The 25,587-nt window shown below is 41.8% G+C and overlaps 3 protein-coding genes across 8 annotated transcripts in view; 2 read left to right on the top strand and 1 right to left on the bottom strand.

Annotated features, from left to right (window-relative positions):
- Positions 1-10,690, top strand: part of Tbc1d23 (TBC1 domain family member 23) — a 54,784-nt gene extending 44,094 nt beyond the window's left edge. For all 5 annotated transcript variants that reach the window (XM_060370577.1, XM_060370576.1, XM_060370578.1 and 2 more), the window contains 4 exons: positions 2,900-2,988; positions 5,828-5,963; positions 7,079-7,273; positions 9,087-10,690. In XM_060370577.1, coding sequence (XP_060226560.1) covers positions 2,900-2,988; positions 5,828-5,963; positions 7,079-7,273; positions 9,087-9,168 — 502 coding nt within the window. In that variant the 3' untranslated portion in view covers positions 9,169-10,690. The remainder of the gene's footprint in view (positions 1-2,899; positions 2,989-5,827; positions 5,964-7,078; positions 7,274-9,086) is intronic.
- On the bottom strand, positions 5,787-13,057 carry LOC132648581 (uncharacterized). Of its 2 annotated transcripts, XR_009587005.1 has the most exons (3): positions 12,329-13,057; positions 8,405-8,510; positions 5,788-5,924 (listed from the first exon to the last, which is right to left on the bottom strand). XR_009587005.1 is itself a non-coding variant. In XM_060370581.1 (2 exons), exons 1-2 carry the CDS (start codon positions 12,903-12,905, stop codon positions 5,916-5,918), a joined length of 624 nt encoding a protein of 207 aa, XP_060226564.1. In that variant the 5' UTR covers positions 12,906-13,057; the 3' UTR covers positions 5,787-5,915. The 2 variants fall into 2 exon arrangements, 1 of the variants encoding a protein (XP_060226564.1); XM_060370581.1 differs by lacking the exon at positions 8,405-8,510 and having other exon boundaries at positions 5,787-5,924; positions 12,291-13,057.
- Nit2 (nitrilase family member 2) lies at positions 12,336-24,719 on the top strand. Its single transcript, XM_021662635.2, has 10 exons — positions 12,336-12,466; positions 13,638-13,756; positions 15,601-15,721; positions 16,674-16,762; positions 18,522-18,615; positions 19,128-19,202; positions 20,146-20,224; positions 21,928-22,026; positions 24,041-24,096; positions 24,411-24,719. The coding sequence occupies exons 1-10, from the start codon at positions 12,442-12,444 to the stop codon at positions 24,500-24,502; spliced, it is 849 nt and encodes a 282-aa protein (XP_021518310.1). The 5' UTR covers positions 12,336-12,441; the 3' UTR covers positions 24,503-24,719.
- Positions 24,720-25,587: the final 868 nt, after the last annotated feature.

Genomic DNA, 25,587 nt, shown 5'->3' with positions numbered 1-25,587 from the left:
GCTCTGTGCTGTCTGTCTGTGGGCCCTGTGCTGTCTGTGGGCCCCGTGCTATCTGTGGGCCCCGTGCTGTCTGTGGACCGTGTGCTGTCTATCTGTGGGCCCTGTGCTGTCTGTCTGTGAGCCCCGTGCTGTCTGTCTGTGGGTCTTAGCCAGCTTGGCTAAAGTTTCATACTGCTGCTTGTAAAGCTAACCTTTTCTCAGTCTGCTTGTGGACGTTTTGTTTTGTGCCTAATTTTTCTTTCCCTTGCATGTTTCTAACTCCTGTTCCTCAGATGAAAATCAAACTTGCTCAAACCCAAGGACTTTATAAATTCTACAGTTTTTATTCTGAAGCAGGGAAAGGTGATGTATTCATGGAGTGAGGAATAAGCCGGGCATTAGTATTCTAATAATTCACCATTCTTGCTTGCCCTTATGCAGAATTACAGTACCTAAATCAAGAAACAGTTCATGGTCCAAAACCTGATGCTGGAGTTAAAAAGCCAAGGGTCGTGAACATGCTGATAGATGTTCTTTGTCAGTGAGCCACAGTACCGGCATCAAAATGTTAACTCATGTACTGATGTAAATTTATAATATTTTCAGGATTTTCTTAATAAGATATAAGCATTTAGGTTGATGAATAAACACATAGAAATCTGTTTGAAAGAATTATAGGGTTCTGCATTTGGATTTTCCTAAAGGAGATCATGGGAGCCATTTTACTGTCTAATCCCATTTTCTTATCTGTTCCCAGTAAGATGGCGGTTGGTGGATGATTAGATTTAAGGTTTAAAATTCCAAGTCTTCAAATTAGGTTAAACAAAGGAGCACTACCAACTTTGTATTGTAATTTTTTGTATTGTAATTGTAATTTTCATTCTTGCAGAATTTTTCTTCATTTTAAATTAGGATTTTAATATAGCAATAAGTGAACATTTACAAAAGCAAGTGTAAGGTCTGTGAGATGACTGAGCAACTAAAGACACCTGTGGCCACACCCGACTACCTGAATTTGATCCCTGGCCCACACGGCGGGAGGAGACAAGCAAGGGCCACCAGTTGACCTCATCTCCACTTATCCATGCCACGCGTGCCTGTCTGTGTATACACAACCAATAATGAGGTCAAATGTTTAAAGAGCCTGATCATACTTGAATAGAAATTAAGCCATTAGGTTAATTATGGGTTTACTTTTTCATCATTTCAGTATTGTTCAGTGATTGGAAACAGCATTTAAAAATAATAGTTGAATCAACTTGAATATTTTTCAGTCTTCCTACACAAAGCAATTATAAGACAACTTTTAAAATTTACCTTAGGCTATTTTAAAGAAAATAGTTATTTTGAGGAACTATAATCTATTCATGAATTGTTCTTTTAGACCGTTGAGTTGGCCTCCAGGGCAGTTTAAATGTGTTTTTATCTTAAATTCTTAATTTTATTTTTACTTTTCTGTGGTCCGAATATAGGTGTATTTGTTTTGAAAGTGTAATTTAATTAGCAGTTTGAATGAATGAAGTTAATTTCTGAGCTCAGCAAGTTAAAACTTGTTCAAATTATTTCTGTAGATGTTTCTGAAAATATCAATATACTACCTTTAAATGATAATTCAAACAAACCAGTATAAATAAAAAAAAACAGCACTGAATAAATTTGTGAGAATTTAAAGAAATGTCACAGAAATTTTTATTATTTTGTTCTATACTTTTCACTGCAGATGAGGGAGAAACTCAGTCAGTGGAATGCTTGCCCTGGAAACACGAGGACCTGAGCTCAATCCTAGAAACTTACATTAAAAAAGAAGCTGGGCATGGTGGCTTAACACGCACGCATGCACGCATATTCTCACTCACATGCGTGCACACACACGCAGAATAAACCTAGTGCTTGAAGGCCTTCCACTAGCCCTTGCCTCCTGTTTCTGCCACCTTGCAAACAGCAGCACACTGGGAAAAAGCTATACCACAGGTTTCTCTGGGGACATTTTAGACTTAAACTCTGACGCTCCCTAATGAATGTAGTTTGATAGCTTATGGTATAATTTTGCACTAGAAATGTTTTAACAAATTTTTGACTGCTAACTCAATGAAAATTTAAGTGCAGGCTAACTTACCTTGTAGTTCTAAGAGGATCTGCCATTCTAACGCAGTTAGTGTTTGCCTGCTGTGAGGTGGCTTGATTTACAAGTAAATATTTAAGTCTATTTAAGTGAAGACTTTTAATTGATGATTTTTTACATAAGGTTAAAACTCTTGGAAAATGGAAAAATTGAGTGTTTTTATGTGAGATGACGAACAATTCTAGCCTTTGTAATGGGTAGTTATTTGGCAAAGGAATCGGTTTCCCCCAGAACTGTGCAGTATTTTACTGAAACATGTTAATTTGTGCTAAAGAAGTAGAATCTTGGTATGGAAGGAGACAGATGCAGCAGTGATAAAAATGAGGAACCCCGCTGAGAAGCTTGTAGCTATCGGAGGAGCCCTGCGCCTTCCTGCGGGGTTCTTGGTGCCGTGCTGGCTCTGGGCAGTAAACGTCCACAGCCACTGTGGACAAGGTGCTCCGCAGGGGAGAGGGATAGCGCGGTTCATGTTCACAGAAGCCTGAAGGGCGAAATCCTGTTACTAGGTTTTCAAATGAAGAAACGACTCGAAAGTAACTTCCCCGGCCCAGAGCATCTAGCCAGTGGCTTAAGTAGGAGCACTGAAATTATTTAACTTGGCTGCACATGATGGCGCATGCCTTTTTGCATGTGCGATTTGTCTTCCTTCAGTTTTCTTAGCATAGTTGTCCTAAAGCTCTGGGTGCTCTGCGAAGGGCAAAGACCACTGACATTTTGTCGGAACATCAGACGATGTCTAGTTAAGAATCTGTGATTACTTCTTAGTGATGTCTCCTTCCTCACATTGTTTGAATACAGGCATGTGAGCAGCAGTGACCGAGTGGGCAGGCCTTACCGAGGGGTGAAGCCTGTGTTCAGCATTGGGGATGAAGAGGAGTACGACACAGGTCGAGTAACACTCTAATCCACAGCCTCTCTTGCTCAGCCCTGCAGTGATAGTCATCCTGGGACTAGAAACAAATGCTTCACAGAACAAACACCCATAGCACGAAGGGGCTAGGGCAGAGGTTCTCAACCTTCCTAATGCTGCGACCCTTTAATACAGTTCCTCATGTTGTGGTGACCCCAACCATAAAATTATTTTTTGTTGCTACTTTGCAATGTAATTTTGCTGCTGTTACGAATTATAATGTAAAGATCTGTGTCAATGGTCTTGGGCAACCCCAGTAAAAGGGTCATTTGACTCCCCCACAGGGGTCGCAATCCTGCTGGTCTATGGTTGCTAGTAATGCTTTGTTTTTAGAGTTCTTGAATTGTGCCTACTAGAAATCTAAGCAGAATTTTGTTTTTTTTATTGTTGTTGTTGTTTTGTTTTTGTTTTTGGAGACAGGCTTTTTCTATGAAGCCTTAGCTGTCCTAGACCCACTCTCTAGGCTGGCTTCGAATTCACAGAGATCCAACTGTCTGTGCCTCTGGAGTGCTGGGATCACAGGCGTGCACTGCTGCACCTGGTTAAGTAGAAGTTTTGCATAGGTCTCAACTCACAGTCTTTAGCTGAGGAGCAAGTAGTTTGTAGAAGCTGTATTTAAGCCCAAGCCATTGTATTTAAATTTAAATCCCTATGACCTCTAACTCACTTGCTGCCTGAGAGTTGTGGGCCTGAAGGAAAGCACAAAGATCCTAAAAGGCCACCAGAAGGCACTATATGGTACCTTCGAGACTGTACATTGGTTCTTTTGACTCCACATATGTCTGTGTAAAGGTCTCAGATCCCCTAGAACAGGTGTTACAGACAGTTGTGAGCTGCCATGTGTGTACTGGGAACTGAACCTGGGTCCTCTGGAAGAGCAGCTAAATGCTCTTAATTGCTGAGCCATCTCCCCAGTCCTGTTTATTCTCTTTCTATTGTGGATAATCACTGATTTGTCTTGTCTTAGGATTCAACTCTGGTAGTATTCTGGTTTTTGTCAGTTTTGAGTGGCTACATTTTTATACATATGTTAAGATGAACTTTGAAAATAGATCTAGAAAGTTGGCTCTTAGCAGTTATATTGCTAAAGAGAAGTATATTTGATGTCAATAAATGTCAACAAAATTGACTGATAGAAAATTTGCATTGAAGTCAATATGATATTTCTAGTTTCTTTTTCCCTCTCTGTTGTCGTCTTCCTGTTTCTCTGGGTTTCTTTATCCTAATAATTGTAACTTCCTTCCTGAGCAAAAGGAGAGGCAAGTATATGAGTAGACTGTGGTCTAATTAACACTTCCCTCCAAACATACATATTTATAATAAGGAGAATGGGCCATTGCCCAAGGAGGAAACTGGAACCATATGTATCAGTACGCACAAATGCAACAGTGGTGGGAAAAGGATAGCAGTGGCAGAGGAATGTATTGTAATTTTGATGCCTCCCTCACATAAATAAACGCTCCCGTGTGGTTAGCGTGAGCATGCTGCTTACAGAGGAAGTCACTTTGTCACTGGGAAATATGCCCCACTAGAATGTCCCCTTTCATGTCATGAAAGAGACACAAGGACTGGAGTATTGACATGTGACTTTTCGTTAGCATTGTCTATATTTTGAACTAGTTATTGAAAGCAAGGGGAAGGGGCTAAGGAGATAGCCTGGTCAATAAAGGTTTGACCCTGAGTTCGGCTTCTGAGGAGTGATAGGTGGACATTATCCTCTGGCCTCCCCTCTGCCACTTACGAACTTAACTATGGCAGGTGGTGCTGCCATACGCCTTTAATCCCAGTGGCAGAGGCAGGGGATCTTTGAGTTCAGACCAGCCTGTCTACAGAGTGAGTTCCAGAACAGCCAGAGATACACAGAGAAGCCCTGTCTCAACAAACAAATAAAACAAACAAACAAAAACAGTTAACTGTGGTGGCTGTCAAACTTAGGATTTCACTTGCTGGGATAAAACACCATGACAAGGACTACGGTAACCTGAGCTCAGGACGCACATAATGGAAGAATAGATCCAATTCTTACGTGAGAATCTCTGCATCTATACCGCACACCCACACACTTGCACGCACACACACATGTGAAAAATAAATTGGGCTGGAGAGATGGCTCAGCAATTTGGAGCACTAAGGACCTGAGTTTGTTTCCCAGCACCTGTGGCAGGTGGCCTACAGCTACCTGCAACTACAATTCCAAGGATTCCAGTGTTCTCTCCTGTTCTACACATGGTGGAGACTGACACACACATGCACATAAGTAAAAATAAAACATTTAACAGTAAAGAATACCTAATATAAAAATTCAAATAGGTAAAGAGTCATTGGCTTCTGAGGAGTGATAGCGGAAGCTATCCTCCGGCTTCCAAGGTGTGTGCATGCGCATGTGCGCGCGTGTATACTCAGGAATGTACACATAAAAATAACATTAATGTAGGCACTGTAATTTCTTTTTCTTAACTAGAAAAACAAAATTAGATTTTTTTTCCTTGAAAAATATTTTCTTGAAGTAATGAAGACTGAAGTTTATTTTCTATTTAAAAGTCAGAAACTGGTGAAGGAGGACACTGCTTGCTCTGCCTCAAGAGAGACGCTTTATTGCTCAGAATGTAGTTGTACCATCTTTATCCAGAGTCTTCAAAATGTACTTCTAGTAGTTTGACTTGACTTTCTTTTCATAAAAGCCTTGTTTCATAATATTTCTGTAATATAGCCAGTAGGATTAGACATGCTTTTCTTGTTTCTCCCTCTCGTATGTTCAAAACACAACAAAAACTTTCCGGTTGCTAAGAATCATGTCTGAGTTCCTTCCCTTGTAGATGAAATCGACAGCTCGTCCATGTCAGATGATGACAGGAAGGAAGTTGTAAACATCCAGACCTGGATCAACAAGCCAGACATCAAGCATCATTTTCCCTGTAAAGAAGTCAAAGAGAGTGGACATATGTTTCCTAGGTACTTTTGAAAATGTCTTTAGAAGTAAACTTGAATTGGGTGAAGTTAGTATAAAAGTTAATTGTAAGGGACTTTTATTCAAGTGTGAAAAGGCATAGTTTCCCACTGTCAACATGTGTTTAAGTATCAGTGTTTAAAGTTCTTAAGCAATGTGTAGTTCGGGATTTGAGACGGAACATGGAGTAGTACTTGAATACCCTGACACTCCTGCCCTGGACGTGCCTGCTGTTGGCAGCTCTTCACAATCCCCAAAATGTTACGCACACTCAGGACATTCAGAAGCAGCTCACGCAGTTGCTCCCTTACCCTATGTGCTTCAGCATACATAGCCTGAGACTGAAAGCATTTTTGGACATGACTCCAATGCTGTCACCTCACCTGAATGTTACTAAATTTATACTGCCCAACACATGGATCATCCCCAGCATTGGGAATCTTCAGCATTCCTAAGTTAACCTGACAGTCTCCTTTCTCTTCTGGGTCCGTACTGCATTGTCTGTTACTGCTTTTTTCCCCTCATGTATGGTAGGACTTCCCCTTTTCTCCTACACACCTGTTCTCTTCACGAGACTAGGACAGTTATCTTGCAAAATGTTTCACAAATAGGCATTTCCAATAACTTGTGTTATTGTTTGTTAAAAGTGAGCTAAGATGTAAGCGTTTTGAGGTTTTCCTTTTTTTATTTTTAATCTATGCCCATTTTGCCCTTAGGATTTAGTTGCAGAATATTATAAAATATGTAAAGAAACTCAAGAGTTGCCTAGTGGCCTTTGATAATAGACTATGGTGTATAGACAGAGAATAGTTGATATAGATAATCCTGTTAATAATTTTGAGAATGGCAGGATAGTCTATTAAAGTTAAAAATTATTTATATATTGTTCTGGACTTCTTACTATAAAACATACCTTCACTCTTAAATAATTGTGGTATTATCTATTAATAAAACAATTTTGCATAAAATTAAATGAAAAATATATAGCTTGTTTATAGAGTATATTCATAGATAAACCAAAAATAATTTCTTTTAAAGTTGAATTTTTTTAAATAATTGGAGCTGTTATAGTAACAGATCTGTTTGAATCACATTCTTCTAAATTTTCTTTTCTTTCAAGTCATCTGTTGGTTACTGCAACACATATGTACTGCTTAAGGGAAATTCTTTCGAGGAAAGGACTGGCTTACATCCAGTCTCGACAAGCACTAAATTCTGTAGTTAAAATTACGTCCAAAAAAAAACATCCTGAGCTAATTACCTTCAAGTATGGAAACAGTAGTGCTTCTGGGATAGAAATCTTGGCTGTTGAAAGGTAAGATTTTTTTTTTTAATATTATCTGAATTACTGCAACCTATTAAGAACAGATTCCTTCTTGATTTTGGTGAGAGGGTGTTGGCATAGGACACTGAAGTCCTCCCCTCCATTAACAGTGTCCTTTGTAATCTTTTTCTGTTATCTGTTCATATGTAGCTTCCACATTGGTTCATGACTTCAGTTATGCTATAGCAAATTTCTCACCAGGGTCACTAAGAATAATCTAGGGGTGAGGAGAGACAGCTCAGCCAATGAAAGCGCTTGACACCAAGCCTGGCAACCTGATTTCAATCCCTCATCTCTAGTGAATACTCATATGAGCCCACCTCCACTCTCCCCCCAGTTAGTAAGTGTAGCATAAAAACAAATAAGAACTACTACACAAACTAGAGTATTTGCATCTCTGCTCTGTCATGAGGACTAGAGCTCAGTTTTCATAACTTAGAACCCATGTCAATTGGCTCATGGGAGCTTTACCTGCACATTCAAGACATCCAATGGGTAGTGGTGACACACACATCCCTTTAATCCCAGCACGCAGAAGGCAGAGGTAGGCAGATCCCTGAGTTCCAGGCCAGCCTGGGCCACAGATTGAGTTTCAGGACAGCTAGGGCTACACAAAGAAACCCTATCTCAACAAACAAAGCAAAGCAAAAAAGACATCCAGCACCCTCTTCTGGACTCTGAGTACACAGACCCACATAGATTCACACGTGTACACACATGCACAATATACATACTCAAATAAAAAAAATATTTTTTAGAAAAAGATACAAGTGCTACAGTAAATGCTGATTTGTGGTGAAATAAAGTTGTCTTAGAATGTTAAGTGGGTATTTTTTCCATCATCAAAATTTCTTAAGCTGAGGCTGGTTTGGATCCGTTTTGAGCAACCCAATATTTTGCTTAAGGTCAAACCAGCAAGTACTGGAGTTGTCATTGTTTTGGGGATTGGGAACCATCAATTTATAACTGTAATAGATTAAATTACATCACTACTAGACAGCAAGTTCAGTAGTTTCCCTGTGTTTTATTTGGACATTATATATACATATAGAGAATCAGAGAATCTTAGCTGTGCAATATATATGAAAAGTCCCATTGCTTTGACTTTTAGTTTTCAAGTACCATTTTGATTATCTGTTGAGGTAAGTTTATGGATACACAGGGGGTCATTTCTGCTCCCTTGATGAGTCAAGGAAACTGTCATCAGAGGTGACATCTCAGCAGAACTCTGAAAAGAAAGTTGTTATGGGTGATTAATATGTATTATTGACTTATCTTTTAGTTAATCAGTGGCTATTTCTAAACCAGCTGTATACCCAAGTCACCACACAGAGACTAGGATTTATTGAATTAACCTAGAGCACAGTGCTGGGCAGTAGTTATTTCATCCTAAACCTCCAAGCCCACATAGTTTCCTACCATTCAGATTTCACCCATTACACTTGCTCTTAGTCATATCTTAGGTCTGGTTCATCTCCCCAGATGTGGTCCCAAGACCTCTCCTGCCAACTCTCCTGCTTCCTTTCTCTCCCATCCGACCACAATGTCCCACCCTATTCTCCCCATTGCACAGCATTGGCTTGTTGTTTTATTGACAACACAGAGAACAAATGGTGGCAAGTTTACACAAACTTGAGACAGGTGTTGGTTAGAATAAGCATCACAATGCAATGTCGGGATTGAAACCAGATAGTGGGGTAGAGAAGTCAGCATGTAAATGAACAAGGGTAAATTGTATACATTCCAAAAGAACATTATACCAACAGAAAGTGCTGTTAACACATATGTGTCTTTTCCCTCATAGGTATTTGATCCCAAATGCAGGAGATGCTACCAGAGCCATAAAACAGCAGATCATGAAAGTGTTGGATGCGTTGGAAAGTTAATGTAAAAGAAAATTATTTAAGTGAAATTAAGGCAACCAAGAGAAACATGAAAATATATTTCCTGACTCAATACTAACCAGAGAGACCCTTCATTTGCTCATAGGGGTGCCTGAGTAGAGGGTCTAAATGCAAATTATTGTAATCAATCTTGGGATGGGTACACTTTTTTAAAAATTTCTTTTGCATCTTTGGTTTTATAAGGTGATTTATTATAAAGGTCAGTTATTAAATGACCTTGAAGTAACTGGCCTTGTGCCCTATGGATCAAGGGTGCAGAATGCAGTTCTGTTTTGAAGAGCTGTTTTAAGGGACATGCATAATTTTCAGGTTTTAAAACAACTGTACACACACATATTTGCAATGTCTTCACTGAAATTTAGAGATAGAATTAGTTGGAGGGACTTAATTGCTACATTGAGTTTTTCTACAATGAGCAATACCAGAAGATAAAAACGTAGATTAATAATTAGCTCACTGTTTCTGTTCTTAAAAAGATTGAAGTCTGTTTAATGGAATGGATGGAGATCAATCATAGCCAACCAAAAGATAGCCCATGGTGGCACACAGAAGCCTCAGCTTCACCCCATCTTCACTCCAGTAGGTAATTATTTGAGACTAATTGTCTCGGAGATAGTGAACATCATCCCAGTGGTTGCTAAGGAACAGTTAACAGCATTTAGAAGTATGTAGGCATGTTAAGGTTAAAGTTAGCAATGGGGGAGAGAATTGTATCTGTAAAATGACATTTGGTCTAGGGTATTTCAGAATGCTTTGAACACACCGATCACCCTCCTTGAGATGACCACCTGTGACCACACTAATGGCAAGTTTTAAAAAAGAGAATCAGAGAGCTGTAGAAATTTCATTGTTTTCCTATCACTTTCTAAAAAAAATTTTTTTTTTGGTTTTGTCTGCTCAGTAAAACTCCAGTCATTGAAACTACTTTTATTCTTTTACTCTGAAAAAATGGAAGTGGCCTTCTTTGTTTTGCAGCTTACTCAGATTAGTTTCCATGGCCCATATTAGTCACATCTGCTGAGAGAGCCAGAACATCTTTTGGACCATGGGATGATTTTCACAAAATCTGTTTGAAAAATAGTAAATACACCCTGCCATTCATAAAATGTAATAGATTTTCTCTAGGGGTTTGGTTGATAGAAATATCTAGATGTACCTGACTAGTAGCCAGTTGTTTTAATTTGCTTAATGGAAATCAAGTGAATAAGAGATAATATAATTAAAAGAACTTTATTCTGATATCTAAATAAAAACAATTTATTTGAGTGGTTGAAGACATTTGCATGAAATTGCACCTTGTGCAGTACTTGATATTTATAACTCTTCCCCCAAACTGTTGTATTTCATTTTTTCCATTTTCTTGAAACCCTCTTTGAAATGTCCGAAGTCTCATTTTTCAACCATCTCAGCTATGGGACTATTTTTCATAATATTAATGTAAAGATGTTTGTGTTACTGTTTATAAATTACAATTGTAAATAAACTGATACAAGTTTGCTCAAAACTTCTGTTCTCAATGCTGTCTATTCTCTTTGTTTTATTTGCATTTTATCTGCAGATTAAACTGTTTTTGTTATATTTCTATTTTTGTTCATGTACACTAGGTAGCTTAAAACTAATGACACTTTCTGGGTGCTGGGGTGCTCATAGTCCCAGCAGTTGAAGGAGACTGAGGCAGGAGGATCACTTCAGCTCAGGTGAGGGTCCTGTGACCTTTCCTTCTTTTCTAGAGTGGGTCAATAGATCCATCACCATAGACCTGGCTTTCTCTAATAGTTGCCATGGCTGCCAGTCCAGTGCAGTTTCTGATGCAAAATGGTGATGAGGTGAATATGCCTGGATGAAATAAGGCCATACTGAAACACTCCCACACACCTTCCTTCAGCTCACACACTCATTTTTCGTCCCTCTTCTGCAAGGTGCCTAGATTCTTGGGAGAGGCGATTTATAATAGATGATTCTGTGATTCCTTGGAGACGAGATGTGGGTGTTGGGACCCAAAGCCAGGTCCTCTGAAAGAGCAGTAAGTGATCTTAACCACTGAACCATCTCTCCAGCACCTGCATTGGTCTTTTTTTTTAAGATTTGTATCTTATGTATATGAATGCTCTATTTTCACCAGAAGAGGGAATCAGATTCCACTATAGATAGTTGTGAGCCACCATGTGGTTGCTGGGAATTAAACTCAGGACCCCTGGAAATGCAATCAGTGCTCTTAACTGCTGAATCATCTCTTCAGCCCCTGCACTGGTCTTTTTAAACAGTTGTTTGAGGCTTTTTTTTTTTTTAAACTCTAGAGATGCCACACCCCAAAGTTTGTAAAAAGATTAACAGCCCCGACTGGATGCTCTTTGGCTAACTTCTTTTGGGGTATCTGATCTCCAGGCTTTCTGTTTCTGTCTTGTCCCAGCTCTTTCATGCCCTTGTTTCCATGCCCTGCAAATGTGACAAGGTGTGTACTTTCACTTGCAACCACTGCAGAAGATAGAAAGCAATGTAGCTACCTGGGTGTGTCGGTATGTGACTGAACCCTGCATTCAGGAGTGGGCAGGGGGATTACAAGTCAAGGAGGGGCTCAGGTACATAGTTCAAGGACAGCCTGGGCTGCATGAGCTCCTGTCTGAAAACCAGTAAAGATTCCCTCCCCAAACACCCAACAAATTAAATGATACAGTCGACAAACCTCAGACTACTGCCTAGCATCAACTGGATCCATCTCATTCCCCAGCCCCTTTAGGATCAAGCTTCTGAAGTCCTGCTAGCCTAAATCAATCAGGTGCACTTCCTCAAGCCAGTCAGCAGGTAGCATTTCCCTGGCCACTGCTGTGATCCAACCTGAAATTTACATCCTTTGTGGCACATGAAGGGCCTTTCTATCCCAGACGTCCCACTCCTTAACCACTTATGGTACACCGCCATAAACATGGGCTCCTCCTCTTTGATCTTGCTTTTGAAGGCCTTATTTAAAGAATTTGTAATCATCACTTTCTTCATGGTGTATCCAAGCGCAGAAGGGGAGCCTTTTTTTAGTACGGGGCCGAGTCAAGGATGTAGTTTAGTGGTAGACAGGTACTGAGTACGCACAAAGCCCTGGGGTTACTCACCAGGCCTGCAGCACAGCACAGCACAGCACAAAACTCACCGAGGCCCGGCCCCTCGGCCGAACTCTTGACCACGCCCCTCCTGCGCGCGGGTCGGCCCCGCCTCCCGTGCTCCGCCCAGGGCTTTGAGAGACAGAGTTCGTTTTGCCTCTCGATGCTCCGCGGAAGAGCCATGGCTAGTAAGTGGCGGCCTGGTCGTCGAGCTCTTTGGCGGGAGGAGCGGAGGCTTCGGTGCGGCGGTGCAGAGGAGCCGGCTGGGCCCCTGCGTCCCCCGGTCCACCAAGCCGGTGGCTCTGGTCGCCAGCGTCCGCAGCTCCGGGAAGCCCAGGCTAGCGGGGCCGCGCGCGGGCCTTGCGCGCACAGGCCTCGGCTCCAGGCGTCCTGCGGCGTGGGAGCTGCCCCGTTTGCGGGTCCCAGAGCTGTGCGTGGGGTGATGGGGTCAGTTTCCTGGCCCTGGCTCCCTCGCCTCACGGAGGGCCCGCAGAGCGCACCCCACGCCAGACTTCCACTTGTTAGCCCGATGGTTGTGCTGCTTCGTCCTGTGACTCGGTGCGGCTCTCCCACCGCAGCCTTCCACGTCCGTAAAAGTTGACAGGTGCAGTGACCTGGCCTAGTCATGGAAGTAATGTTCCTATAAAGGGCCCTTCACTTGCGGTGTTTTGCGTGCCCCGGCACCCACTTGTTCACCTTCATTGTCAGTTTATTATGGTAATTAGGGCAGCCAGGGATCTTCAAAGTGTCTTTCTTGAGAAGGTGAAGCTACGAGCTCTGCGCTCGGCCCCAGTGGAAGGGTTTCCCGGCGTCAGCCTGCAGGGGGCGCTTTCCACCAGCCCCAAACCTGGCTCGGACCTTATCCCTACGTTGGCTTGTGGGAAAGCAGAAGCTAGAAGAAAAAACATAGTAAGTTTTATCCTCTCCTTCCTCAGAAGCAGAGGCAGCCCACCTTCTTGGGTTTAGGGGAGACCTTAGCGAGTTTCTGATACCCTTGTGGCAGCTCAAGGTATCTTAACCTGAAAGTAATGCCAGGTTTTGGTTTCTTCTGTTTTTAATCAAGATTCTGGCACTGTTCAGTAAGCGGCATTCAGGGCTGCAAGGTAGGTTTTCTTACCATATTTAGGATAAACCAGTGAATGAGCGATCATGGTTTTTATACTTTAAGGATAGCTTTGGCCTTCCTCCGAAGCCAGGATTTCGTCGGTGTTGGTGATGTAATCTACCCTTTCCATTGTTAGTAGCTGTGACAATCAAAACCATGCCCAAACATTGCTGGATACCCCGTTTGAGAATTCTGGTCCTGGCTGAGCTTAGTGGGCAGATCTGACGACTGTTTCCTCCTGTCTTTGTCCCCAGCTTTCCGCCTGGCCCTCATCCAGCTTCACGTCTCTTCCATTAAAGCTGATAACATTACCCGGGCCTGCAGCCTAGTCCGTGAGGCAGCAAAGCAAGGTGCTAAAGTAGTTTCTCTGCCGGTAAGTATGGGGTCAGCGCACCCTTTCTAGGTGCTGTTGCCTCAATAGTGCTTGCTGGCAGTGGGTCCCATGTGTCCAGCCATGTCTTTTGGAACCCTAGTATTATTTTATGTTTGTCTCATCTATCACAGAGACCAGCAGGGATCTTTGCCACAAAATGTCTAACATGGTTATAGGTTTTTATCAAGATCACCTACCCTGTTCAGATGAAAAATACAATATCCATTGGCGGGGGTGGGGGTGGAGGGGTGGGGAGAAAGGGGGTTACTTAAAGCTAACACACTCAGGGCCTTAGTGCTTACTTTATTCCTTACATAGATAAGGCTTTTTTTGTTATGGGTTTAAGGTCAGACTATGTTGTTTTTAGCACTTTACAACAGTTTTTGAAAAATATTTTGAGGTTTTAGTTGAAGGTTGTATCATATTTGGTGCTAAGTATACCCTTAGAATTTCTGGATGAGCAGGGATCCTTAACAAAGGGAATCTTGGTGTGTGTGTGGGGGGGGGTGTACCCTGAGAGGCCAGAGGATGTCATTCCACAGGAACAGTTCACTTTTGTTGTTCTGTAGCCCTGGCTGTCCTTGGACTTGCTCTGTAGACCAGGCAGGCCTTGAACTCAGAGATCTGCCTGCCTCTGCCTCAACTGCTGGGATTGAAGGCATGTTGCCACCACTGTCTAGCCAGTCTGTTTTTTGTTTGTTTGTTTGTTTGTTTGTTTGGTTGGTTGGTTTAGAAAACACAGGGTAAACTGGGTCTGTCATCGGGACTTGGGGCTTACCAGTTAGTTAGGCTAGCCAGCATGCCTCAAGAATCCATCCTCACGCCATACCTAGTGCTGAAATTCTAAGTGCATCTCCTCATGCCTTCCTTTTTTGTGTAGGTGCTGGGAATCAAACTCACGTCCTCCCGCTTTACTGACTGAGCCATCTCCCCAGCACAATCCAGTCTCCCCTTTTTTTTGAATGTGGTTTCACTGTGTAGCCGTGGCTGGCCTGGAACTCACTTTGTAGAACAGACCTGCTGTTCTCTGTGCATTAGTTACAGGACTCTTCTGTACCTGGTCTCTTAGGATGTGACGTTGCTGAGAGGAAGTGAAAGCCTAGGAAGGAAAGTGCTTGAGTCCTGTCTGTGCTTGCTTGGTTCACTGACTCTTTGACACTCATCTTGTACAGGCTGGTCATTTTTAGCATAGTGCCTGGTACACACACAGACACCTCCATTAAACACAAAATGAGAGAATCTGAATAGAAATCCAGTAAATTTTTACTTTCTGTTTTCTGACATGTCAAAGGACTGTTAAAGGCAGATGTGTGCTGTTAGTGTCATTGTCATTTTTGATGTCTGTGTCCCGTTTCTGTCTTTGTTTCATCCTCACCAGCTTTTCCTGTCCATGAAAGACATCACAGGGTCATAATGATAGTGTCAGAATGGAATTAGAAACAGCTTGTTTACAGTTAACAAAACATCTTAACTTCTGTGGCTTTCAGAACTTTTTAGGTGTAAGTTTTGTTGCTTTATATAATTAGTATAATTTTGAGCTCCAGAATTCATCTCAGGATTCAAAATCACAGAGTAATACTGAATTGTGATGGGCCTGGATGAGCAAGAGCTGATCATTCCACAGGTTCCAGGTCTAGTCTTCTGCCAGGGTATCCAGGGATGATTGGTAGGGGTAGTTGCCCGTCGGTCTTTGATTGCACATCCTTTAGCCCTGTGTCTTTTCCTAGTGGTGGTTTATCTACTCAAGCAGGACCAGAATTGGAATAGTGTGTTTCTGCTCTCTGCCAAACTCTAGATGGTTTGTCTGGTTTCTCCCTTTCATTCCTCCTCTAACATTATTCTAGGAATGCTTTAATTCTCCATATGGAACAAACTACTTTCCTGAATATGCAGAGAAGATTCCTGGAGAGTCCACACAGAAGCTTTCTGAAATAGCAAAGGAGAATAGCATCTATCTCATTGGAGGTAATTTCTTCCATGAAGCATAACATCTAAACATTAAAAGCATTAGAATGACTTTTGTTACATTTAAACTGAACATTTAAACATTTCAGCCCTTGAAAGAATGAGGTTGCCTGGGGTGGTGGCATATATTTATAATCCCAGCACTTGGAAAGCTGAGGCAGGAGGATTGCAAATTCAAGGTCAACTTGGGATACATTCAAGATATACTAAGTATAAAAAATGCAAGTTCAGCATGATTACAAACAGATTTGCCCATTTAGATTAATCCTCCGGTAAAAGATGACTGTATACTTCCACATGGAAGTATGTACGTAAAGGCCTAGTAAACACCATAGAAATTGATACTGATGACTTTCCCTGCAAACGCAGCAGTTAAAGGGCTAGACAGAATGTGGCAAGAAAAATCTTACCTTGTGTTCTGTATGCTAATTTAGAACAAAAAGCACAATAAAGCTCTTGAGCTTCTATGAATATAATAAGTAAGATTATCATGTATTATGATTATCACGATAAAAATAATTAGAAATGAATAGGCAGTAGCAATGCACAGAGCATATATGGAATTGGTTCTGCAATGGAAAAAGGCTTGTTTGTGTCTTCACTTTCTCATCACAGTGCCTGTGGGATTCACTTCTGTTGTAAAACTTGTTGAATTTGAGCAATGAGGAATGCCTGATTTTCTTCTAATGTTACATATTAACTGTTGCCCAGCATCATGGCCGAATTTCACAGGCAGTTAGGTTATTTTTTAAACTTTTCTCTGACATTTGGACTAGTTATATTTCATCAATAATTTGGAGTTTAATCACTGAAAGATATATTTAAGGGGTAAAAAAAAATGCTTAGAATACACTTTGGACCCAAAAGACTATTTACTTAGGCCTTTATCTAGTTGATCTGTTTGACCTTTTTGTTATTGTTTTCTATGGCTGTATATTTCTCTTAATGGAAGGCTCTATCCCTGAAGAGGATGATGGGAAATTGTATAACACCTGTGCTGTGTTTGGGCCTGATGGAAACTTACTAGTAAAGCATAGAAAGGTAAGTAGGGGATGTACAAATCTCATCATCTTTTACTTTCTGTTTCTTGCAAGGATATAGAAATATAATTAATCTTTAAACTACTGGTTTTGTATGTAGCGATCTTGTTGAACTTATTAATTCTAATTTACTTTTGAGTGCAATTAATCTGAGAATGACAGCTTCATCCTTTCTTTGTTCCACTTACACATTTCACTCCTTTTTCTCATTCTCATTGCATACCATTAAATAACAGGTGTCCTTAGCTGGGCAGTTTTTCAAGACATGTTTTCTCTGTATAGCTCTGGTGATCGTGGAACTTGCTCTGTAGATCAGCCAGGCCTCGAACTCAGAGATCCAACTAAATTATACCTTTAATCCCAGCACTCAGGAGGCAGAGGTGGGTGGATCGCTGAGTCTGAGGCCAGCCTGAGCTACAAAATGAGTTCCATCCCGGGCTATGCAGAGTTTACCCCTAAATACAATGTTTGTTTTAGGATTGTTTAATACAACTATTAGATGAAAAGAGTTCCCTTCATAGAAAAGTCTTACTGTTTTCTTTTTAAAGCCATGGTTGGTTGTAGAAGTTTACCAGATACAGGCTGGAGATAAAGCTCAGTGGTGGAGCATTTCCATAGCATGGATAAGGCCTGGGTTTAGTCACAGTCATTGTCACCACGCCCACATAAGCTACTAAGGCTCAGTATATATCTTTGAGATTGTATGTTTTTTTTTCTTTACTAATGTGATAAATTACGTTGGTTAAATTTCTGATATCAAGACATTTGCTTTCCTTGAAAAAAAAAATCTCATTTTAGCTTGGTAGTAGTGGCACATGCCTTTAATCCCAGCACTTGGGGAGGCAGAGGCAGGTGAATCTCTGAGTTGGAGGCCACCAGCCTGATCTACAGAGTGGGCTACAGGTCACTTAGGGCTACACAGAGAAACACTGTCTTGAAAAAGGGAGGAAAGAAAAAAAAAAACAAAGGAAAAAAACTGTTATTTGGAAGAGACACATATGATATATATGCAATTCTGGCTTTGTTTTGTAGAATTTTACCTGGATTTTGTGTTTCTTTTTTTTTTTTTTTTTTTGAGACAAGGTCCTTCTATGTAGCCTAGCCTGGCTTTGAACTCAAGTAGTCCAGATTGGCCTTGTGGCAGTCCTCCTCTCCAAGCATCCTTAGTGCTAGGATTACAGGCAAGTGCTACCATGCCAGCTTACCCATTTTTAAATTCTGCACATTCTTTTCATTTTCTTTGTTGTTGTTGTGTTTTTTTTCGATACATGAGTATCTTTGTAGACCAGACTTGCCTCAAACTCAGAGATATCCCTGTCTTTGCCTCCCACGTTTCTTTTCGTCTTTTGCCAGTTTTGTCCGTTTGATTCTGATTCTGGGAAATCTTCCATAGCATTTATAGTGAGTAAAAGCAACACACTACATCCATGATGAGCTTGGACATTTGCACACCCATAGGAAGAGTTATAAAACCCACATCATTTCTGCATTTTCCTGTACAAGAGAGGATAGGTAAAACTGTGAATCTGTCCCTTCAGACGCTGAAAAAAAGACAAAGTCACCTGTTATTTAATGCCTGAGATCCCACACAGAGCAATGAGATAGGAGTTGGATTCCAGACAGTTGTAGGTGCAGTGTGGGCAAGCTGGGGATGATGTTTGTATTGTCATTCTTCTCTGGCCCTGGGAGATAGCTGCTGCCACTGCTGTGAGTGAGTCCTGTGGGAAAAGACGTAACCAAATCAATTGTTTGTGATGCAGATCCATCTGTTTGACATTGATGTTCCTGGGAAAATTACATTTCAAGAGTCTAAAACCTTGAGTCCTGGCGATAGTTTCTCCACATTTGATACTCGTGCGTACAAGATAAGTTTTCCTCTTACAGTAATCCCAGAAAAGAGGAGCGGGTGTTTTCCCTTTCATGTCTGTCACCATCTTTTTCACGTATCCTTGCTAAAAGTTCAGAATTAAAGAAAGTAAGCAGTCAGAGATCTGGAAAGTTTGGACAGAATGGAAACAAACTTAGGGTTTCCACATTGCTCTCCCATTGGGTTACAGCCTCCTGACCATAACATCCAGAGTGTTCCTGTGGAGCCACGATTGACACACCCTATTTAGATAACTCGTCTTACTCAGAAGGAATTGTCATAGCTGTCCTGAGGTTGTCAATGATGTCTTTGAATGATGTCCCAGTAGGACTGAACTTGCAAATTGTTTCTATGTAGGAGTCATGTGTTAATTCTTCCCAGTATTTTGTGATCAGAGAAGCTTTACCCTTCCACTCCATGCTAGAGGAGGTTCACTTCTCCTTTGTTGCATTTCTTTTTTGTTTTGTTTTGTTTTTGTTTTTTTCTGTTTGGATTACAGCTTACTGCAGAGTGGGCCTGGGCATCTGCTATGACATGCGCTTTGCAGAGCTTGCACAAATCTACGCACAAAGAGGTGAGACAATGCTTGGAGGTTTGATTCTGGGGTGGTCTCTGTGGCACATTGGAGGTAGAGTGTCTTCGTGCCCAGCTCGTCCAGAGCATCTTGCTAAGCAGACATCTGCTGCTCCGGGATGATAGGGTTAGAGGTGGGACGTGATCTCACACACTATGTAGTTAAGGCAGAAGCTTTGTTCTGGAATATCCCTTCACCCTTTGAGTCCCTGGTATCACTGTATTTGGAGATGCATGGGGCCCAGTGGATATGGAGCAATGGTGTGGATTTCAACACACACATATATAGTTGGTAATGTTTTGGTCTGGAGAAAAAGACTTACTGTCTGTAAAATAGGAGGAGCCAAGTCAGGAGATCCAAGTTCTTGTTCTGACTCTTTCCCCTTAGTTGGCACAGTACTCTGACCAATCATTTTACCTCTCTAAAGAGCTGTGGTTTCTCGTTCTCTCAGAGAACTGGTATGACAGAGGATTAAGGAGTACACTTACAAAGCACTTCTGATGGTGCTTATTACCTAACAGTGTCCTTGCTGGGCCACCGAGACCACTGACACCGAAGTGAAGTGGCATGGACTATCCCACAGCTGTCTAGCAGATGAGGTGCATGCGTTCTGGGCTTAGCAGTGTCTGAAACTGTGCTGCCCCAAATTGTTTGGCAGGTCAGCCACATACTTCTTCACTGTCGTGCGCCAACCATCTGGTGCTGAGCGGCTCTACCTTTTTAAAAGTGAAGGCACAAGTTCTGACATCAGTCATCTACTTCCTTTTTTCTTGTAGCTGTGTTTCATAGGTATATCTCTAAAACTTAAATTCAGAGCCTGTCTGTCTTACTAGGCTGACCTCTTTTTGTGTGTGGAAAAGTTCAAGATGGGTTGTGTTGGAGAAGGAGGAGGGAACAGGGTCACTGAGTGCTCACCATTGCACTTTTTCTTTCCTTCCTGGAGGCTGCCAGCTCTTGGTGTATCCCGGAGCTTTCAATCTGACCACTGGACCAGCCCACTGGGAGTTGCTTCAGCGAGCCCGGTAAGAAAGCCTCTCAGTGTTAATCAGCCTTAAATGGAACTCTGCCCCTACCCAGCCTGACCTGGCACCCAGCACTTAGAAAGGATGACTCTGCACAGAGAGCCCTGCTCGATACTGTCTGTGACGCCATAGCAGTGGCTCAAGAGATGCCAGGGTTAAAGGTGTGAGCCACTATCACCATGCCTGGCTTATGAGAGCAGGATTTGTTTGTTTTAGATTGCACATGCTTCTTTTTCTTTTTTTTTTCTTTTTTTTTGCCTGGACTATTTCACCAAACATAGTGACTTCCAGTCTGCTGAGGGCCATCTATTGTAAAAGAGTACAATCTTTATCTATTCGTCAGTTAACAGACACAGGATATTCCTGTTTCTTGGCTCCTGTAATAGTCCAGTGGTGCTGGGGTTCAGATGATTCTTTTCCATGTTCTGTTTCATTTTCTTTGGTTGTCGGCCTCTGAGTAGGATTTCTAGACCACATGTTCTGTTTTTAACTTTTGGAGACATTCCACTGCTTTCCACAGTGGCCATGCTAACTTATGGTCTCACTAAGAGTACACTGGGATTTTCTCTACCCCCTCACAGGGACTTGTTACCCTTGGGCTTTTTGAACTAGAGCAAGGTGGTTTTGTGGTTGGTCTTCATAATTTTGAGTTGCTGGATTAGTGATACTGGGCATTTTAAAAATGATTATGTTGGCCAATTGTGTTTGTCAACTGCTTATCACTGACAAAATGACCTAGATAAAGAACTGAGAAGGATGGAAAGTTTATTTCTGCTGTACTCTCAGAGGTTTCATTTCACACCTGGCTGGAGTGTGTATTACAGGCCTTTTAACCCCAGGCAGGAAAGAGGGGCCAGAGTCTTCATATTCTTCAAGGTCACTCCCAAAGCCTAATTTCTTCTTTCTGTGCCTTACTTCCTAAAGGTTGGGCAAACTCCCCTCCAAGGAGTTCTGTGGGCTGAGAACCAGCCTTCAATAGATGGGCCTTTAGGGAAGACATTCAACCTTGGAATTGTACCACCATTCCCTTGGCTTCTTTTTAGTATCTGTTGAGCTCTGCTTGCTCTTCCTTGAGAGTCTCCCTGAGTGCCCCAGGTGACTTTGAACTTTGATTCCTCTTGCCTCAGCTTCCTGGTTAGTGGTATATTACAAACATACTTTGATTCATTGCCTCATTCACTCATTCATGCATTTATTGTTTTTCAAGTCTGGGTTTCTCTGTGTAGCCTTGGCTGTCCTAGACTCACTTTATAGTCCTGGCTGTCCTCTAACTCATAATGATCCACTTGCCTATGCCTCCCTGAGTGCTGGGATTAAAGGTGTGTGTCACCACGCCTGGCTAGTGCCACTTTTAAATTGGGTTGTTGTGTAACATTTGAGATTTTAGTATTATTAGCTACATATTTGTAGACACTGCTCCCATTCTGGAGGTTTTCTTTCTGTCCTTGGTACCTTCATTTGCTCTTCAGAAGCTTCTTCATTTGATTAAAACCCCACGTGCCTATTTTGTGTTTGTTTCTTTTGGTGTCTTAGTCCCAAAAACCCTTGCTCATTGCAATGTCCGGAAGCCCTTCCCTGTGGTTTTAATGTTCTCAGTTGCTTTCCTTTCCTTTCTTTTTTTTCAAGAACGGTCTACCCTTGGATAGAAACATGCTGCAGGTCCATGTTGTGCAATGTATTTGCTTTCTGTCTGTCAACTACAGGGCTGTGGATAATCAGGTGTACGTGGCTACAGCCTCTCCTGCCCGGGATGACAAAGCCTCATATGTGGCCTGGGGTCACAGCACTGTTGTGGATCCTTGGTGAGTATGTCTTAGGCTGAGCTCAGCTGGAATTTGAAAGACATACAGTTGTCTCCCTAAACCTCTAACCCCCTTTAAACCTACATATCCTGTCAGGGAAGCTTTCACTTGTAATCCACATGAGAAAGAAACCATCCTGCTGGCCTTTGCCCTCCTTTGCTTGTCTAACTAGCTGTCTTGGCAGTCATACAAAATAAACAAGGCAGCAGCGATTGGCAGGCCAGTTGGTTTTAGTAAAAGATTCCAGAATTCTAAGTTGGCTTTTGGCTAAAATTTAGGCCGAGTGACTGATACCAGGGCAGGAATGAGAAGCTAAGGCAAGAAAGTTACTTCCTATATGATGATTAGAGAGATGGGGAAATGGGTTAATGCAGTGGTTCTCAATCTGTGGGTCATGACCCTTTCACAAGGAGGCACATATCAGATATCCTGCATATCAGATATGGACATTATGATTCATAACAGTAGCAAAACTAGTTAGGAAGTAGCAACAAAAACAATTTTATGGTTGGTCACAACACAAAGGGTATTAAACACGAACTGTATTAATATGAACTGTATTAAAGGGTCGCAGCATTAGGCAGCAATAGGCTGCGAACTGTTGGGTTAGAAGAATCTTGACTGTCCCCTGTGAAAAGGTAAAGCATTTTGCCACCAAGTGAACACATCTGTCCAGTTGCAGTTTCTCTCCATGGACAAACCACAGTCAGCAACTGCAGGTGAAATTTTACAGCACATGTTCACACATAGGATCTCAACTAGAACTTTGGACTTCAAAAGTTGGCTTTAGTCCACACTTCTCTGGATGTACACACACTGACACACAAAAGCATTTCCGCAATTGCAGAATAAACAGAATAGTCACCAAACCAAAAAGGCTTGAAGTTTAAATTATCACTAAGGGGCTTCAGGGGGAACAATGTATGTGTGTGTGGAGGGGGTTCCACCAATGTGTGTGTGGTACAGAGCCTTTGTTCCACACACCAGAGTTTATGGCACACACTGGAGAAGTGGAAGGGTTAGGCTGGCTTGTGTCACTTTCCAGATGTTAGTGACAGGCTCTAAGGCCAGTTCTGATGGCTATATAAGTGGCTTGTTGGTCTCAGAGTAATTGTATATGCTATGTGCTCTTCCTTTTTCTTTCTTCTAAAGGATTTTGGGGCCTTCTTAAGTTGGGGTGGTTGGTGCCTATGGGTTACCTAGGGTTTGAATTTGGCAGGACAGATGGATGGGAATTAGAAAAGGATTTAATCAAATGAAAAGATGGTATTGGTATCTCATCCTTGCCAGGAGTTTGTGGCTATCTGATAAGTACAACCAACCAGTTATTGTGCGAGATGGTTTGTTTTGATATTATTATTTGGAAATGAATCATTTCTCTGTGTGTTTTGAGCCTCTACCCTGGGCCAAAGGGCTGAGTACTGACTGTAAAGTTTTCCACATTAACCTTCACCTGGACTTTTGAAGTACTGTTGCTCCTGACAGCATATAGACCCTTACCACTTTATTCAGACACTGTGAGTTAAAATCTTTTCCTCCAATCTGAAACTTATTAGCATGAGGAGCCAGGGATCTCATACACATAGGCAAAGGTTCTAGATCTGGGCCCTGGTACAGGTCCAGCCACACTACCCTCAGGTGTGGTTACAGCTGGGAGGGATTGAGGAACAGCAATAGATGGAGACGCTTCTAGGAAGGGGCTTTTCCAAGAAGTAGTATTGGCACTTTCAGTTGACTGTTGGCAGCTCTACTCCCAGGTGTTTAAAATCATGGACTAGCTTTCGTTTTCTGGCAGTCTGCACTTTACTAGGCATATTCCATACTTTCCTTACCAGAGGGCTTATTTCCACATGATGTGCCGCAAGTTAACATAAATAACAGAACCAGAGTTGATACTGTTTTGTTTTAGATCTTAGAATCTTTCCTTTGGCCTGTTACACAATAGGAAAATGTAGAGAACTGTATTATCACCAGATGTCAGTGAATCCCAATTCATTCTCTGACTCTCCTTCAGGGGTCAGGTCCTAACCAAAGCCGGCACTGAAGAAACAATCCTGTACTCAGACATAGGTAAGTTTGCCCTGCTGTGGCTCCAACTTCTGTGTGTCTCCATTGCTCTGTGGCTGGTCACTTGGAAGGGTTCCTTTGTGCCCTCTCTTCCATCCTGGTTGATTTTCTGGACCTGAAGATGTACCCTGGGGCCCTCATTGGGCTTGCTTTGTTTGGTTTGAACTGACCTCAACACCAATGCCAGGTCAGCAGCATCCAGACAAGACAAATGTTACTGAGTCACTTGCTGAGACTTTGGTTTTCTTTTGTTGGGGGAAATCGCATTGGTTGGTAAAGTTTCAAATTACTAATCATGTATGTTTCTGTTTTTGCAGACTTGAAGAAGCTGGCTGAAGTTCGGCAGCAAATCCCCATTTTAAAACAGAAGCGAGCAGACCTCTATGCAGTGGAGATGAAGAAGCCCTGAAGATGATCACCTCTACTAAATCCTTTTCTGGGACAGTGCTTACAGGCCCTTACACGTTAATTTCACCACTGATCTGTCACTAGCCCCCTACTGAATTACCACTTTTTTTTCTTTCAATGTGCTTAGTAATAAATAGTACTCAAAGACCTTAGTCTGCTGGTTTTTGGGCACTTCAGTCTCACGATTCTTTTGTACAATTAAAAACTGAAGCCTCTAAGCAGTTTTGTTTGTTTGTGTGGCTAGTAGTGGGCTTGTCATGGTATGACACTCAGCTGAGAAAATGTATGTTGCAGGAACACTAACAGTCATGGTGCTAATATCCCATCAACATGACACTTTCAAAAACTTTTATTAAAAATTGTTTTCACACAATATATTTTGATGTTTTTTCCCCTTCCTTAATTCCTCCCCACTCATCTAAATTTGTTGTTTCTCTACACACGTAGTCTATTATTGTAGTTACTTACACAAGAGTAACAAAACCAAGTGACTAAAAAAATGAAGTATAAGATTTGGTACACAAACACAACTACAAAATATCAATCAAGAAAGTGAATGTATGTACTACCACCAGAAATTCCCCTGTAAGCTTTTAAAAATATGTTATTGTCTGTGTGTGGGGTTATGTGCAGGTGCTCTGAGGCCAGAAGAAATACCCTAAGGCTGGAGTCAGAGGTGTTCATGAGCTGCCCCGTGTGGGTGATAGGAACTGAACTCAGGTTCTCTCCCAGAGTAGCAAACACTCTTAATGATGGGCTATATCTCCAGCCCCTCCCTATAATCTTATAAACTCTCTAGGCATTAAATCATTGATAACTTTATCACCAGAGTACTTTGAGCTTCCCAGAATTATATAAAAATAAATTACAACCCAGTACTTTCATTGGTACAGTTTAATCTATCTGTACATTATTGATATATGACTTAATGACAGACATTTGAGTTTTCTTTTGTTTGAGACAGGGATTCTCTGTGTAGCCTTGGCTGTCATGGACTCACTTTGCAGACCAGGCTGGCCTCAAACTCAGAGATCCGCCTGTCTCTGCCTCCCTGAATGCTGGGATCAGAGGTGTGTGCCACTGGCC

The sequence above is a fragment of the Meriones unguiculatus genome, chromosome 17 (genome assembly GCF_030254825.1).
Source record: "Meriones unguiculatus strain TT.TT164.6M chromosome 17, Bangor_MerUng_6.1, whole genome shotgun sequence".
NCBI classification, from domain to species: Eukaryota; Metazoa; Chordata; class Mammalia; order Rodentia; family Muridae; genus Meriones; species Meriones unguiculatus.
The sequence above is the reverse complement of the archived record's forward strand: the minus strand, read 5'-3'. Positions and strand labels throughout refer to the sequence as shown.

Excerpts from the sequence above, each read along its gene's own strand:
- Nit2 (XM_021662635.2), top strand. The coding sequence starts at position 12,442 with ATGCTCCGCGGAAGAGCCATGGCTA. Across the intron at positions 20,225-21,927 it reads GAGTTGCTTCAGCGAGCCCG|GGCTGTGGATAATCAGGTGT; the intron begins GTAAGAAAGCCT and ends TGTCAACTACAG. Across the intron at positions 22,027-24,040 it reads AGCACTGTTGTGGATCCTTG|GGGTCAGGTCCTAACCAAAG; the intron begins GTGAGTATGTCT and ends ACTCTCCTTCAG.
- LOC132648581 (XM_060370581.1), bottom strand. The coding sequence starts at position 12,905 with ATGACTAGGCCAGGTCACTGCACCTGTCAACTTTTACGGACGTGGAAG.